This window comes from Lottia gigantea (genome assembly GCF_000327385.1).
Source record: "Lottia gigantea unplaced genomic scaffold LOTGIsca_73, whole genome shotgun sequence".
Lineage (NCBI taxonomy): Eukaryota > Metazoa > Mollusca > Gastropoda > Lottiidae > Lottia > Lottia gigantea.
The window spans coordinates 100,509-117,310 of record NW_008710453.1 but is presented as its reverse complement, the minus strand read 5'-3'; the positions used below and the strand labels follow the sequence as shown (position 1 = coordinate 117,310).

Genomic DNA, 16,802 nt, shown 5'->3' with positions numbered 1-16,802 from the left:
CGAAACGTTGCATAAAACTTTAACCAGTGATTGTTGTTCCGTAAAGCTGTGTCTATATATCGTACTCACAATTGCTAAATGCCATTCAAAGGACAACTGTCGTCATATCCACACTTACGTTTGTCGGAAATCTCAAATGTAATATCTATACTCATTTTAAAACCTGTAATTCCTACCTTGTAACCTCGGACAGTGCTTCTACAGAGTAAGTTTTTTTAATGTTCAATCTAAAACAGTATCTCGGCAATATCAACGTTATATTACGTGTTGATAAAGGAAAAAATGATTTTTTAATAAAAATTTGATCACAAGTAATCATAGTTGTAATCCGGTTATAGTATAATAAAGAATTCATTTGTTATTATTTTAAGTATGTACCAAACGACTGTTATATTAATTTAAAAAAAACCAAATCAGTATATATATGCTTCTATTATGTGAATTACGCCTTTGTATGATCACGCGTTTCATGAATGGCGTTTATTACACTATTATGAATAGTTTTGGTGACTTTTAAAAAATATCTCCTATGAGCCTCCTTTCTCAATGGAACCGTATGGTGCCAAAAAATATCACAGTAAGACTACCCCCCTGCCATACTTGACACCCAGAATTGTTACGCAATTATGTCAAACTAATAAACCAATTATATATTTTAACACATGAAAAATAGTATATCCGGAAAGTAGCCCAGATGTTGCCACCAATTGAACTGACAAAATCATTTATTATTTATATTTTGTAGCCTGAACTAGAGTCAGCATGGCCATTTTGTGAGTTCCTTTTCCTTGTTTTTTAAGTTTTTTTCTTCTGGTAATTTAGATCAAATGTTTTGGATGATGAGTATTTCATTGGTGATAGGACATACGAAGATAATAGTGGGTACAATAAGGAACGATGAAATCGGTACCGGTACCTTGATACAATATCCTTTACTTTGTGTGAATGTTTAATGTGTGGATTGTTTATTCTTTACATTTTACGGAATTTGGCATCATATTCAAAAGCATGTGGTTTGATGAATTCCGCGTATCTATAGACGAAAAGGTCGAAACACCTCTTGTGACTTTGCGCCTGGATTTGTCACAAAATTACAGAACGACCAAGCTGCATCACTAGAGATAGCCGAGTTGAAAAATTTGAAAGTATTATTGTAACTTATATGCTTAGATGAATCCTAATATCTTTATGAAGGTGAGCAACTAGTTAGGCCACAACTGTTTTAAGGTATCAGAATTCTAATTGTATTTTCAGGCACTTCATCTTGCAGACGTTCCTACTATGTTCCGTTATATATGAAACCTTCGGAGTGATGTCATTTAACGATATGAAAAGGGACATATTTATGAAAATACCTCTCAATGACAGGAAAGCTATCTTCTTGCAGAGAGTTCCTGTAGATTTTAACAAAGACGGCTATGTTGATAATTATGAAGTAGAACGATTACTTGGACAATATTGGACACCAGAGGACATTGACTTCTTTCTCAGTCATTGTGAAGCAATTGGTGGTCAGTGCCGTATTTTTTCTGGGGTATTTTAAGGGGAGGGGAGTGAGATCCGAATTTTCTCAGAAGGTTCTAGTTCTACTGTCATCACATCACACAAATTGTTGCTTCAAAGGGTTAAATTATCAGTAGGACGTCCAAAATTTAAAGATCAACCCAGGAAGTTGAAAGACAAACGCTAAATAGGCAGAGAAAATGAGTCGGACCTAACATACATTGGCCTGGAGCAAATCCTGATTTATCCCTATAATGACTGATTGAAAATGAAAGTGCCCCAAATGTAGTCTCAAACATCTGTCTGTCGACTAGCCTGATAAAACAGGGCCTAGCTATCAGAGGATGGAATAGAGGTAGATGTTTCTGATTACTCCCAATGTAGCCTGACAGACCTCTTAAATTATTTTACTCTTCTTTGCCATGTTGTTTTTCAGAAGACGAAGGCATATCTGTACATGAGTTTTATATGTCTATCAAAGTATTTTCCGGATTCTTCAGACCATGTGGCGAAGGCAGTTTATGTCCAGTCAAAGTAACACCAAAAGTAACAAAAAAGGTAACACCAAAAGTGAAGAAAGAATTATAACAAAATCAAATGACACTTGAAAAGCTTATGTTTGGGAATATACAGTGTACGGGACGGATTCAAAAGATCCCTGATCTAATGTTTTAATTCTTTGCCATAAGTTGAAAGTTATCTAGCTCGCTCTGTGCAGTGTTAACTGTTATGTCCAATATCGTACTACATCAACATCATTCAGTGTTCAGATGAGTGGGGCCCGTGAAATTTCTTTTATACATCTTCTGCATTCTGAGACCCCTCTGTAAGTTTATTTAATGTCTGTTGATGGAAGATTTTAAGTCTGTAGTTTATGCCATTTCACACGTTTATATATTACTTGTTGGTTGCTTAATCGGATTATAATTATAGCTTGTAAGTGAAGTACCTATTGCCACATCGTGCATCACTGATTGTGGGAAACCGAATACTATCTACAGCTTTGCAGGAATTTTCAGATAAATTGCTTATTAAATTAGCCTAATAATATGATTTATTGACAAACAATTACCTGTACATCAGTGTATAGGTCATAAACAATAACAAATAATTAATAAATAAAGGACGGTATGTACTAATAATCATCTGATCTAAACGTTCCATGTGCGATGTTGGGTTGACAAACCCAGTTGCAGACTGACCATAAGTTACTGGAAAAGGTAACCTTCATTGCTTCAGACATAATATGCTGTGCAATACAGTTTTCACATAACAAATTGATTGGTTTTACTGTAATACATTGCATTCAAAGATTTACTGTGACCTTAAGGAGATTGTAAAGAGGTTTTCTAAACTATAATGCATATCCGGTAAAATGACAACATTGCTTTACACTATTGTGGGCCTTGAAACTGCATTTTATGATGTTACAATGACAAAGGTACAAATAATTAATTAACAGTTTTTGCTATAGTGAGTTCATATATACTTAAGCTTTTCTAGATATCTGACAGGAATTTGGAATGATGCAAATAGAAGCCATAAAAAGTTGAGAAAACCTCTTTACAATCCCTCAATCATTCAGATTATTGAACTTAATATAGGGCTCATTATTGCTCTAATGAGAGCATTCAATGGCCTTTTGTCAGGTATTATAATTCAACAAAAGTTATTCAACCAATGGAATGGATCAGTATTTTTAAATTCAGACCATTTTGCTATTGTAAGCATTTAATAATAAATAAAAAATTTTGAAGGACGGAATGTGAGTGTCAATGTTTAATATCTATTCTGGTAGCAAGTCATCACCAAGTTCTTCATCACCAAATTCATCATCATTAGGATTACGTCTAGCAGCTGCTGTTTTAGGTCTTTCCATCTGTGGTCCCAATGGATCTGCATAGGATGCATCTGAAAATGGTAACAACATTAGATGCAGAAATTTAGTTGGGTTTCTAGATTTTCTTTTATTTAAGAGACAAGAGACAGCGTCACTGCAATATTGGAATGTTTCCATAACCAGTTATCCTGAAGAGTATTGTGTATCAAAGATCCCTCAACTGTTGGAAATTGGAAAAGAGTTGGATGATAAATTCAAATATCCTGACAATTCTATTGATTGCACACTGCATGGCATTGCCTTCTTGTCCAAAATGCAGAAAAAAAAATCTGTATCAGCAGTACTTACCAACATCTCTCTGTGAATTTCCAAAACCATCATCATCACCATCAGGTATAGTACCTCTGGTTCTACCACTATTGGTTCTTTGTCCTCTAGCACTACCTCTTCCAGCACTACCATCACGATCTACATGGACAATACAAAGTTCACAATATTTCAAAGCAAAAAATTCTGATTTTAGTTCCAATGCAGGTTGCAAATGGAAATACCAGTAGAAGTTCTTGAATGTACACCTGGTGCTAGCAGTATTGAAACACACATATTCACTCAAAAAGAGCTTAGTTGTTTCAACCACTGTAATATAATATACCTGTACCCACCTGTATCTCTGTCTCTAGAACCTCTACCACTACCTCTTCTGGTACCACTAGTAGCTCTCTGTAATAAAGAATACATTATGTATCAAAGGAAAGAAAATCCTACTTTTCTGCACCATATAGGCTAATAAAGACAGGCAATAAAGGGTGCAATGAGAGAAATTTTGCCAGGACAGTGGCATTAGCCTGCTCTTTTCTGATTTCCAACTGTCGAGGGATCTTTAACGTGCACAGCCTGTAGCAAACAGGGCCTCAGTTAATATCCCATCCGAACGACTAGTCACGTTTTCCAAGTCCGTCCTTCTTACACATTATGTATCAAAAATATTATGTACTAACAGATGAATTTAGCAAATATGAATATCATATAAACACATCAAGTATGGTATATGCTACAAACCATACCACAAATGTAGCTTGATATGTATAGCACACCTGAAATCTCTTAAGGGAATAATGAACATCAATTTCCATCTAAAGATGGGTTCCCTTATTTTCATTTATGCTAATACTTATATGAATAGAAAGTAGAGGTCTTCTTATGATTTAGAAAAATACCAGTTTGTCTCTCATGTCCATAATTAATTCATAATTAGCTAAATTCAAAGAGAATTACAAGCAGAATTCAATGAGTGACCGATCAAGAAAGGTCAAAAAGTCATTTTTTGTTTATCCAGACTGTACATACATGGTCATTTATGATTGGTTAAAACTCTTAATTATATGCAATAAGAACATGATAATTCATTAGAAACACCAATTAATCAAATAGTTTACTTAATTTGACTACAAAAAACCCATCTTTAACTCTTTTTTCAACAGGACAACCAGCCCAACAGCTGCAATCAGCTAACAACATTTTAAAACTTCACCTTATGAGTTTATTGTATACAAGATAAGAATGTAAAGTAGCTTAAATTAATAAATCTTCTAACCTGTTCCTTCAATTCTTTAGCTTTCTCTGCTTTCTTCAATTTGGTAGCATATTCCTGAGCATCCTTTAAACCTAGATCAGTACATAATCTCACCAAAAACTTCAAACCTAAAAAATTCAATAGTCTCAGTTAGTCCTTCTTACAACCTTAGAGAGAAATTCTGTTAAATTTAGACCAGGCAGAAATCTTTATACTAACTATAACTCAAAACTATGGTCTCATCTCAAAAGTTCATCAAAAAAAAGACAGCAAAAGATATCACCCTTTTATGAATACCCTTAAAGGGGTTAACAACTTTCAAACCGAGCAAACGTCAATACTTCCCTCTAACGCTGGTTTGGAACACTGCCTTTTTGTGACAGTTGAATAGCTCAGTTGCTAGGCGATAAGGAGATGCAGGTAAGAAAAATAATGATGGCGGTAAAGACACTTACATTCTACATTATCTGGGAAGCGACGATGTATTTGTTTATAAGTTTCTAGAGCTTGTTGATAGTTACCACTACGTCTATGACAACTTGCTATCATTAACTGCCATTTTACTTGATTAGGTCTAAAATATTGAGGATCATTATTATATTAAATGGCGATTACATCAAATGAAATGGAGTCTTACACCGCACTGATTGAGGCTAGTAATAGAGCTACATCATGCAGTGTGCAATGAAGAGAATTTTGTCAGGATAGTAGTTTACTATATTACAGAGCACTGACTGAAGCACTCAAGGTCTTGGACAATTGTCCAATATGCGCAAAAGTATATCCTTTTTTTTTTTTTTTTTTTTTTTTTTTGAAATATTTGCAGGGATTTGGGATTTCTAAAAATATTTTAATTATATACATATTTTGTTCCAAGAATTTATGGATTCCAAAATTAACAATCGCATACAAAAAGCTACATATAAATTCAGAGACTTACTGTACTATAGCAGCTCTTTCAAAATAATGAACAGCTTTTTCACAGAATTGTGAATCTATATAATAAGCTCCTAACCATTCTATAACTGGTATATTAGATGGGAAATAACGATATGACTGAAATATATATATCAATATCATACATTAGGCAATACATCTGATATATTTAAATAAGAGGACGGTTTGTAGCACAGTTGGTTAGAGTGTTGGAATTACATTGGTTGGTTATACCGAAAAAATAGTGGTTGTGGGTTCTATTGTAAAAGTCTGGTGACCTTGAATAAGTCATCTTTCCTCATAATTCCAGGCTACCCAGCTGTTAATAGGTATTGATAATCCAGAAAAGAGCAATGCCAAGAGGTTTGGCAAAAGAGCATTTTGAAAATAACTAAAAACTTACATCATAAAAATATTGAAAAGCTTGACTTTTATCTCCCTCTGCATCATAGAGTTCTCCCATTCTAGCTAAGACACTAGCATCTGATGGTACTACACCAATTAACTGTAAAAACCTGTAACATAACACATGATAGTATAAGACAGATGGAAATGGATAGGAAGCACTTGCTGTTCATAAATCCTCTTAAACAAACTATTTACTTCACAAGTTCCACCCTGACAGCTATATTCCCCACAGAATGTTTCATTTTTCTGTTCTACAAAGAAATTTTCTAAACTGTGTGGAACTTGTGAAGTCATTAACTTGTTTGTGGAAGGTCAGGAAAAGTATACTTTGCAAACCTTCAAACTTACCATTCTGTTGCTTGTGCTGTGTCTTCCATTTGATCATATCTTAGTTTGGTTAAGAAAAATATATAAAGACACACATCTTAGGGCTCTTTTGAAATGCCCATCGTGTAGCAGCAACCAAGGCAACTTAGCATAGTATGATATGGTAAACTAAGATTTCAAACTCAGTTTCTCAATGTCAATGGTGCTAGTCGGCATGGGAACAGTATCTTTGAGATTGGCCTATGAAATGAAACCCTGTTTGCTAAAAACTATTCATATTATAAATACCATATCAGTCAAAAAGACTAGGCTAATGTTCTTTTTTTTTCTGTATCTTTAAATATTATTAAGGATACATATCAGCTATCTGATATAAGACTTGTGGACTATTTCTCATAATAGCATGTAATTTATAAAAACAATCTAAAGCTTCTTCTAATCGAGTTAGTTTCTTATTGGATAAACCTGAAAATGAAGAAACATTTTGATTACAAGAATTGTCAACCAACAGAACAGATAGTTATTACCAAATCTTAAATTTGTAATATCACCAATAGATACTATGTTGAAAAGCAGTTGCAGAGTTACATCTGGTGCTCCAAAAGGGTAGGGAGCTCAAAGTTAAGAGACTAACTTTCAAGAGCTAAAGCTGAAAGATCAAGAATGACTTCAAGGGAAAGCTAGTCCATCAGCAGAGACCTTGAGTTCACAAACCCAGTTGCAGAAAGACATTAGGTGTAGAAAGATCAGCATGATAGATGCAGATATATATTTAATGTTAATGTCTTACCTAGATTGTACAGTGCCTCCACACATGAAGAATCATTGGCTATAGCTTCTTTAAACATTTCTCTAGCTTTCTCAAAATCATTTCTCTGATAATATACATTACCTTTATTTACTAGTGCTACAAATATCAATATTATCAATTTTATCATTCAAGACATGTTCCTCTCTTTGTTTTCTACAGACAACCTTAATAAATGTTTACAAAATAAACTGATTGATGTCAACATTTAGCTGACTAATGTCAACAATTAGCTGCCTGATTTCAATATCAAACTGGCTGATATCAACATTTAGCTGACTTATGTTGACATTTAGCTGACTGATGTCAACATTTGACTGACTGGTGTCAACACTTGGCTGACTGATGTCAAATGTATTTGACTGTTGTCAACATTCAGCTGACTGATTTCAACAGTTAGCTGACTGATTTCAACAGTTAGCTGTGACTTTTTCAGGCATTCTCATTTACATTGAAGTAATATCTTCATTTATAGTTTTGCAAGGGAATCAGACATCAGATTTAAATTATGAAGTGAACCAATTTTAAGAAGATAATTCCCTTAAAATTTCAACTTACCTGAAGGATTGTATCTATCAGCTGTCATGGCTAATTCTGCATATTTATCAGCTTGTTGGAGATCCGATTCCTACAGATAAATAATCATATTAATCAAATCTTCCGATATCAAATGATATTTAAATTTTTTTTATGAAATTAACTTTACATTAGTATTTGATGATTTCTTTTATACACAGCTCAAAAATATGATAAATAATGTGCAAAGAATCATAGATCGTGCTGGAAAAAGGCAGTAAGAATGAAGCAGATTTCTAATAGAATCATCTGTTTAATAAGCGGCTGATTTAGGGTTAATCTAAAAGTAATTAACAGCTGAAAAATCATGCAAATGAAGATCACCACACAAAGTTTATAACAAATATTTGAAAATTCTGGAACTAGAACATAACTAAAGGTCTAAACAGGTTGAAATACAGTATTTATACAGGCTGTAGGCAGATTATTTTTACCTCTTTTTGCTGTTTTCCAAGAATAATAATAATAAAATAAAATTGGCATTACAAAAATTACTATATCACTTCATCTACTTAAACAAATATTTAATTGCCTAAATTTTGGCTATTCCAGCTGAGAGAGCTTTATTTCAACTGTCTGTGTCACTTTCATAGTTCAAATCCAATTGAATGTTCTCCTGTGATTCAAAAACAATGTACCAGGGAAGTTCAAAATTAGGTCATTTTGGAGCCTTTTTTCATATATATGCAAGGATAATTTTGATTAAATCCTGAAAGACTTCTATGTATTTTCTTTAATTGAATTGCAAGAGAACCTAATGTGAGATTTTAACTCCGAAAAGAGATTTACAGATTTGATATTGAGCTTTTTCAGATGGGAAAGCAAATATCTACACAAATTAATACCTTAACTAACTTAACTCTTAACTAGCCAAATTTACATAAATTGGCAAACAGAATAAGCAATAATTGCTTATATACAAAATTTGGGCGTTTTGTGCAAAATGCATCTATCTTAAGTGAATTTCAAGCATGTGCACAGCAAAAATTCAGAAAAAAGTGATCAATTTTCAAAACTCAATGAAATAATGAAACAATATTTGTCAAAATTATGCAGTTCATTCAAATGACGAGTGAAGTGACCATAATCATGCTATAGCATTTTTATATTCTTCAGTTTTTATAACTCAGAGTATGACAATGTTTTCAGGTGTTACTCCGAGTCCAAAGGCTTTAATAATTGCTAGTGAAAAGTGTACTTAATAAAGTTGATTAAAATATAAAACCCAAACTTACCAAGAAATATAGGAATGATAAATTAGTGGCTGCAGTACTGGCAACTTTAGAATCTTTTTTCTCAAATGATTTCAATGTTTCAATAGCCTAAAATAAACAAGGCTATGTATAACCCTCCTTGTACAACAGACTTTTCTCATTGCTGCTTTCTTGCACTCCTCCTGTCTATGCAACCATGATGTCAACTCGGCAAATCTTTCAGAGACTACATGTAACCTAATATTGAGAACAGCTAAAACAACAGTACTTCAGAATGTAAATAATGTACAAGAATAATATTATACCTGTTGGAAATCTTTCTCCTTTAAAAACATGATAGCTTTATCTATTTCTAAATCATGAGACATATCAACAAACTGAGAGTTTTTAACTTGTTCAATACATCTGAAATAGAGTAGAGTCTGAGTTCACAATATTTGTTTACACTTGGGCATGTACAAAAACCTTAACATGGATAAAAATCCAGTGTAAATTGAATTCAGTTTATAAATTCTCGAAAGGATCTTAGCGTTAGGATGTCCTAGAATCAATGTAAGAAGATAAGAACTAAGGACATCCTAGCGTTAAGAACGTTTCGGGAATACAAGGCTAGGGTCCTGTTCCACACAAAATCTCAAGATAAGAATTTGTGTAGAATTTCGCATTAAGAAATACGACAAAATTGATCGTAAGATTTTTTGTGGAGTGGGGGCCCAGATTTACAGTGAACTGATTGGTGAATAAAACTGAACTTAGTTTCAGTGATTCAGTGAAGAATGGAATACTAAAATTTTTTTGTAGGTTTTGACCAATCAGATGAATAGAATACGAATTTGAATTTAGCCGTTTGGTCTTCAACTTACATAAGTTAAAATGTTAAAGTTAAAACTTATAAAGTTAAGTATCACTAAAACAATAATAATTTGGTTAATAAAACTTACTGATCATAGCCCTCTGAGAAACTGTTTTCTATGGCTGGTGATATTATCTTTACTGCAGACTTTAAACAACGTTCAGCTTCATATTTCCTAAAAAAATTAAAAAGAAAATGAAATATTATGTCCTACTTTTCTGCCTAAGACTGGAACTTAAATGTTTTGTAATTTCATGTGTACAGTGTGCATTCAATAAGGTGTTGAGTGACGTGTGTTGTTATCAGTAAAAATTTCATAGTAGACCAATCAGAATGTTTGCTAAAGTCATATGATTTCAAAATGGCGGCTTCTATGAATTTGAAGTGGACAACATGGTTGGAAATGGATTTTAGAGATTTATTGCCCTTGATGTCAGTCAATATGGCAAAGCTCCTTTGAGTTGAATTTGCCAAGCAAAAAAGTTTGCTGCAGGTTTAAACCATAGATATAGGTGTTACATGTTGTAAACTTACTTTTCTCTTTCAATTTTTCTTAAAGCATCATTCTTTATAACTTCTACTACCAGATTATTCTGTTTATCATCCTGCAATTATTATCATATCAGAAATCAATAACATTCCATTAATAATTATGTTCTGGACCAGTGGTTTTCAACCTTTTTCAGCCTTCAAAACTCTTGAGCAATCACCTGGACCTTTCATACCCACAAAAATTTGTTTGATCCACATTTCCAGCAGGATGATTTGAGGTGCTCTCTCAATTAAAAAAACTATCTTCTCCTACACCAGTTGGCCACACCCCTGACACCCTAGTCCCACAACCCAAGGGGGTGAAAACACCGCAGGTTGGGAACCAGGATGCTAGAAAACTGTAAATGAAATGAAACAGAAAAATCTACTTGGCAGAACACCAACAACTGAAAACTGTTTTACCAAGTAGCAAAAAATGAAATTAATTGAAAGAGTATACAAAATGGTTAAAACTGATTAATTACCATTTGTTATACAATAAGTACCAAAGCTGAAACCTTTTCAAAATTGACCTCTCTAATGCCCTTATACTCCATGGCAAAAATTGTAAAAATTTACATTAAGCAGAAAAAACTTTGATAATCATTACATTTTCAAATGAAATTTGATGTTCAACTTGTACTTACATTTTGAGAAATATATTTATCTTGATCATCCAGTTTTAAATCTACAGCTAACAACTTCTGGAATCCTCTTCTCATTTTTTCACGATCACCCAGTGCAAAATAACATAATATCAGATTGAAGCCAGTTTTAAAATTAGGTGATTCTGACATAATGTGTTCAAATGATGTAATAGCTTCATGATATTGTCCCATCTTAACAAATACTATTCCAATATTCTGCATTATCTTGGTTCTAAAATAGATTGTTTACATATTACACTGTTAACTCGGCTATTAGCTATCTGTCTTTATTATATCGAGATAACATGACAAAAGTTGAAACTAAACTTTTATAGTACTCCTGATTAGGATAATGATGACAGACATTAAGCAGTGTGCAATGAGGAAGACAGCTGTATAAGCCATCTCTTTTTTTCTTTCCTATAGTCAAAGGGCCTTTAATGTGCAGCATGTATCACACAGGGCTTTGGTTTATTGTCACACAGGCTTTTTTCATTCCAGCCTCTCAGATGGTATCACTGAAAGGGGGAAACCAGGTTGAAAAAAAAAACCCTGAACATTAATTTGTTGAGCACCCCAGTTCACCTTAACAACATCTTTAAACAATTTCACATAGAGATATCATCACTTAAAGTTTACCTCATTTCTTTATGTGTATTAGGTACTTGATCTAATGCCATTCTGTAATATTTCACAGCTTTTGGATAATTCTTCTGTTTAAAATAAATATTACCCATGTTTACTTTTAGACGACCTGAAAACAAATGAAATAGAGTTCAGCATCCTACTTTGAAAGAAAAGAAAAGAAAGAAACAACTATAACAACTTAGGTTCACAGTTAAGGATCCTTTCTACCAGGTGGTACTTGGCCAAACCTCTTGGCATTGATCTATCCCAGATTATCCAAAGTCCATTTCCAAGACGTAACCAAGCAAATGAGGTCATGTAAACAACCAATGCTGTAACCAACTGTGCTATAGAACTGACATCAAGAAGTATACAATGAGTTATTTTCGCCAGGACAATGAAATTAGCATCATACCTTTTTGCTACTAATTGGGTTACTGATAAAAAGCTGTGTGTAATAAGGGAAATTTTTGTCAGGACTGCTGAATTAGCCTTCTGCCTTTTTATTTTCAAAGTTGTACTCTTTTTCTATATCATGTAAGCCTACTCCTCTGTAAACTTAAAAGACCACACACAGAACATAAAATTCCCTTATATATTGTCAGTCATTGCCTACAAGTATATTCTTAATGGCAGTGGAATAGCTCAGTTGATAGCTAGTTGGATTGTAATATAAGGCAAAAAGATGCCATGGGTTCAAATCCCCTAGAGGGCAATGGCCAGTGCTTCTGACAGTGTGCTTTCAGCACCTAAAGAGCAACAAGAAGATAACCTACCAGCATTACTAAACATTCTATTTTTAACAATAACTTGGTAGGTATTCAAAGCTTCAGCATACATTTCATTGGCAGCATATTGATTAGCTAAGTTGAATAATACCTACAAAATCATACAAAATGTTCACAAGAAATATTACATGAGGTTGCATAGAGAAAACATTTTTCATTTTAGGATCATTTATAAAGTGTCAACAAATGTCCATATATGTACAGTCTGGATAAACAAAAAAAGACTTTTTGACCTTTTTGATCAGTCACTCATAATATTTTTCCCTCCTATTTATTAAGTTATACAAAATCTTTTCACCAAATAACAGCTTTAATTTGAACAACTTTGAAAATTGCTGAAAATATCTTAAACTTACAGAATATGTTAAATCTAGATTAATAGAGTCTCCCATAGATTGTTGTTCTCTTTGTCTTACTAATAATCTTTCTTTTCTTCCTGCTTCTTTACCTTTCTCTAATGCCTACAATATTTATACATAATAGCTGTCCAAATAGTGTTGATTGAAACAATACGGCATGTGGAATAAAACTAATCATGATGCATCAACAAGATATGGTGTCCAAGTGACCACATCACTTATAACAATTCTATTTCTAAAACAATCTTGTTGTTTGGATGGGAGGTCCTACTCCTTTGAGGCAGTGCAGGATAATTACACCTTCAAAATGTCAATACTTTGCATGAATCATAGAGAGGAGGTTATAAGGCTCCATCTTATTCTATAGTGTTATTGACATAAAATGAAGATAGATTTAAAAGATGTGTTTTTTTTACCAGTTGAAGTTCTCCTCTACTATTAGCAAAACAACTCTCTTCTATTAATTTATTGACACTTTTCTCTAGTTGTTTAATCTTCTCTTCAGGGCTGTTTTGAGAAAAAAAAAAAAAACATAATGTTTCATATCATTTTGATGATTGTCAGATAGCATCATATATCCTAAGCTATAAAAACTGAAGAGTACAGCTTACACATCACTTGGTAACTGTCGTGTCATAGGCTGCTTTTTCTGCCAATATAGAGCTGCCCTACTAATAAGCAAAGGGTCAAGTAGCAAAAGTATAAGATATCAGGATAAAATTTTAGAATCTTTAGAATTTCGAAGAAACAGTTCAGCACCAAAGCATAAATTGAATGCTTTTCTAAAGATTAAAATCAGTAATAAAATGGAAAATGGTGTGTCTGTGTCTATTTTCTTCTGACACATACCTGTCTTCTGGTTTGGGTTCTAAAGGTGGCGCTGGTCCTTTTCCAGCATTCATTGGATCAAATCCTACACCTACAAAACAAAACACAAAATATGCACTGATTTATCAATCCATTGTGAAAAATCCACTAAAAAATCATATATTCAAGAAATAATCAAAACAGGTTTTGTTAACATTTGCAAGTGTGATTGAAACACATCTATAGCTTATATTTGCAAAATTTCTATTCTCTGTCCTAATCATGTGGTTCTTTCAATGCAGTAAAAATTTGACAAGGTTATTATGTCAATAGTCTATGCCATAAATACGATTTGCATCTAACATGTCAGTGGAAGAAATAATAAGTTATGATGTCATACCTCTATTACCAGCTGAAGTATAACCAGCTGCTCTTACAGCTGTCATCGGTCTAGCAGCTCCATCTGCAGGGACTGCTCCAGTAATAGGTCTACCCATGGAGGATGGCAATGCCACTCTACCTCTAGCAGCTGTTGGCATTCTACCAGATTGAGCACCAACAAATTTTCCTGTCTGGAATGAAACGATATTGAGTTGCCATGCAGTGAGCAATGAGGGAAGTTCATCAAATTGGTCACTTTATAATTGCAAGTGTGGGAGACCATAAACATACACAGTTTATAGCCATTTTGATTTCTGACATGTAAGCTTACAGGGTAAAAACATGTTTGGCTTGCAGATAAGCAAGCAAGCAGGTATCAAACTTGCTCAGTCACTGCCAGGCTGTCCCTTTACAAACTGAGAGCAAAAGACACCCAGATTCATCTACTACTACAAAAGATCGTTAACTAAAATCTATCCATACTGGTGGAGGTCTACGTCCATGGCTTGTTCTTAGTACTGCCTTTTGAAAACTTTCATCATGCATCAAATCCTGAAAATAAGTAAAATTTCAATTAGATTATGAAAAAATTGCAAGATATAAATCAGTGAATGTCAATAAATTCAGCGTACTATATGGTCGTTTATCGAAACTAAATGATACCATGCATACAGGAAAAATTTATATAACTTGAAGTCATCCAAATTCAGGGCAATATTTATGACTTTCCTACTGACTTAAGCTGACTATAATAAGAGACTTAGCATTAGTGGAGTCGTAAAAAAAGTTTAACTGGAGCCACAATCAAATTGGAACTATAAAAATCAATGCTATCAATGTTCCTGATACACATAAAAAGTTTATAAAACTTCTTTACAATCCCTTTAAAAAGAAAGATTACCTCTGTATCTAGTGTAGCACTATAATCATTAAACCCTGAATACATATCATCTTCTTCATCACCAGCTAAATGTACATGTTCCATCATAGCCAGTCTATTCATAACTATAAAAATAAAGACATTATATTTTCCCTGCCATTGCCTTTACATCTGGTCTGGAAAATCTTAATCTTTCATTTTTTTGAGGGAAAGTTTCAGGTGAAATTTCGACTGATATGATTATCAGCTAACTAACTGTTCAATAAAGGAACTTTCAAAGGTATGTATTTACTTTAAGATGCAAAATGGCACTAATGGCCACCTTCTCTTTAGGACACTTAAACCTAAATTTCCAGAAAGCTAACCAAAAATAAATTTCAAGTAGTGAGCACTATGTTTTATTACACAATTACTTGCATAAGGGTTGACTTGAAAAAAACTTGATGACTGGTGAATAAAATACGACTGACGATTTCAACTAATTCTAACGACTTTGGGGCCTACATGTAGCTCTATTTCTATTAAATAATTCTTAAAATATTCCAAATGAATGCCTTGTATCGCAAGATTTTGTGAGAAATTGCAGGAAAAACAGAAAGTAGGTCTGTAGCTAAGCAGCAAGGATATTTATGTAGGTCTGCCTACAGTGAACTTTGAAGAGTTTAATATAAAAGATCAACAATTCAGAGTACAGACTTAAGTTGTGGGCACATATTTGTAATTTTTCTTCGGATTTTGGGCAAAGAACAATGACAGCCTAATAGATCGAGTGATAATACAAGAATCAATAAAGACCCACCTTACACTATATAAATGAATGATGATTACGATAGCCTAGCCTGTATTACTTGATAATTCTATTCCATATCACTGTTATAAACTTGGAGATTGAAACTCATTCCAAAGAATAAGCACACTTACCCCGAAAGACAGGTTATCAGAAATAATTGTTAATAGATAGGTTCCAGTTCAAATGTAAAATTCTAACTCAAACTTTGGCTTAAGAATTCCAACCCACAATGCAACAAATGTCAGGTGCGCGTAGTTACATGTAAACTTCCGGTATAAACAAAACGAAAGTAGAGACTGTTTGTGTTATGGTTCGAATCCGGGTCCATATAGGCCTATATATAGCCTGCAAACAGTCAACAGTATAGTTGAAAGAATAAATTAATAATAATTTATGTAAGCCAGGCTTTTATTGTTTGAAAATAGATCTGTTAATTCTATAAGCCTACCTAGAGACTCTGTCCATGAAATTCGAACCAATCAATTTTTCAATCAATATTTAGTATGTTTCTATGAATAACAACTCATTTCTTGGAAATTAAAACCAGTTATATGAGTTTAGATTAACTGGAAATATTCCAGTCTGCGTGTCGTACTTAATACTTGGTGATTTAAAATACTGGATTTGAACTTTTATTCTGGATAAACTTAATGCACATCAATCAGAGAAAACTCCCGAAAAACTGTAAACTACATAATCAAGTTAATGTACAATCATCTATAATATTGGTACCGCAACGGAGTTGACAGTTGTACTGGAAGTGTATTTATCTCGAAAGTGTGTACACGACAACTGCTTACAATTATATGATGGCTGCAGCTTTAGTTTGTATCTTTTTGTTTTGAAAGTCCCAAGATACCGAAGGTTATACCATGTGGAGATACTTTCTGTTTGGATTGTTTAGCATGGTACATAGGTAATAAAAAGACGTTTTTCTGTCCCATTTGTGGACTG

General features: G+C 33.4%; 2 protein-coding genes across 2 annotated transcripts; one reads left to right on the top strand and one right to left on the bottom strand.

Moving 5' to 3' along the window:
- Positions 1-762: 762 nt before the first annotated feature.
- LOTGIDRAFT_168169 (hypothetical protein) lies at positions 763-2,091 on the top strand (the record flags this gene model as incomplete). Its single annotated transcript, XM_009066054.1, has 3 exons — positions 763-773; positions 1,255-1,511; positions 1,940-2,091. 3 exons carry the CDS (start codon positions 763-765, stop codon positions 2,089-2,091), a joined length of 420 nt encoding a protein of 139 aa, XP_009064302.1.
- Positions 2,092-3,289: 1,198 nt separating this feature from the next.
- Positions 3,290-15,163, bottom strand: LOTGIDRAFT_131165 (hypothetical protein; the record flags this gene model as incomplete). Its single annotated transcript, XM_009066053.1, has 24 exons — positions 3,290-3,414; positions 3,692-3,811; positions 4,027-4,063; positions 4,938-5,044; positions 5,372-5,490; positions 5,857-5,972; positions 6,256-6,367; positions 6,609-6,647; positions 6,944-7,052; positions 7,378-7,494; positions 7,954-8,023; positions 9,207-9,293; positions 9,491-9,590; positions 10,127-10,213; positions 10,573-10,643; positions 11,217-11,448; positions 11,856-11,970; positions 12,620-12,722; positions 12,988-13,092; positions 13,407-13,497; positions 13,840-13,909; positions 14,198-14,369; positions 14,662-14,730; positions 15,080-15,163. 24 exons carry the CDS (start codon positions 15,161-15,163, stop codon positions 3,290-3,292), a joined length of 2,457 nt encoding a protein of 818 aa, XP_009064301.1.
- Positions 15,164-16,802: the final 1,639 nt, after the last annotated feature.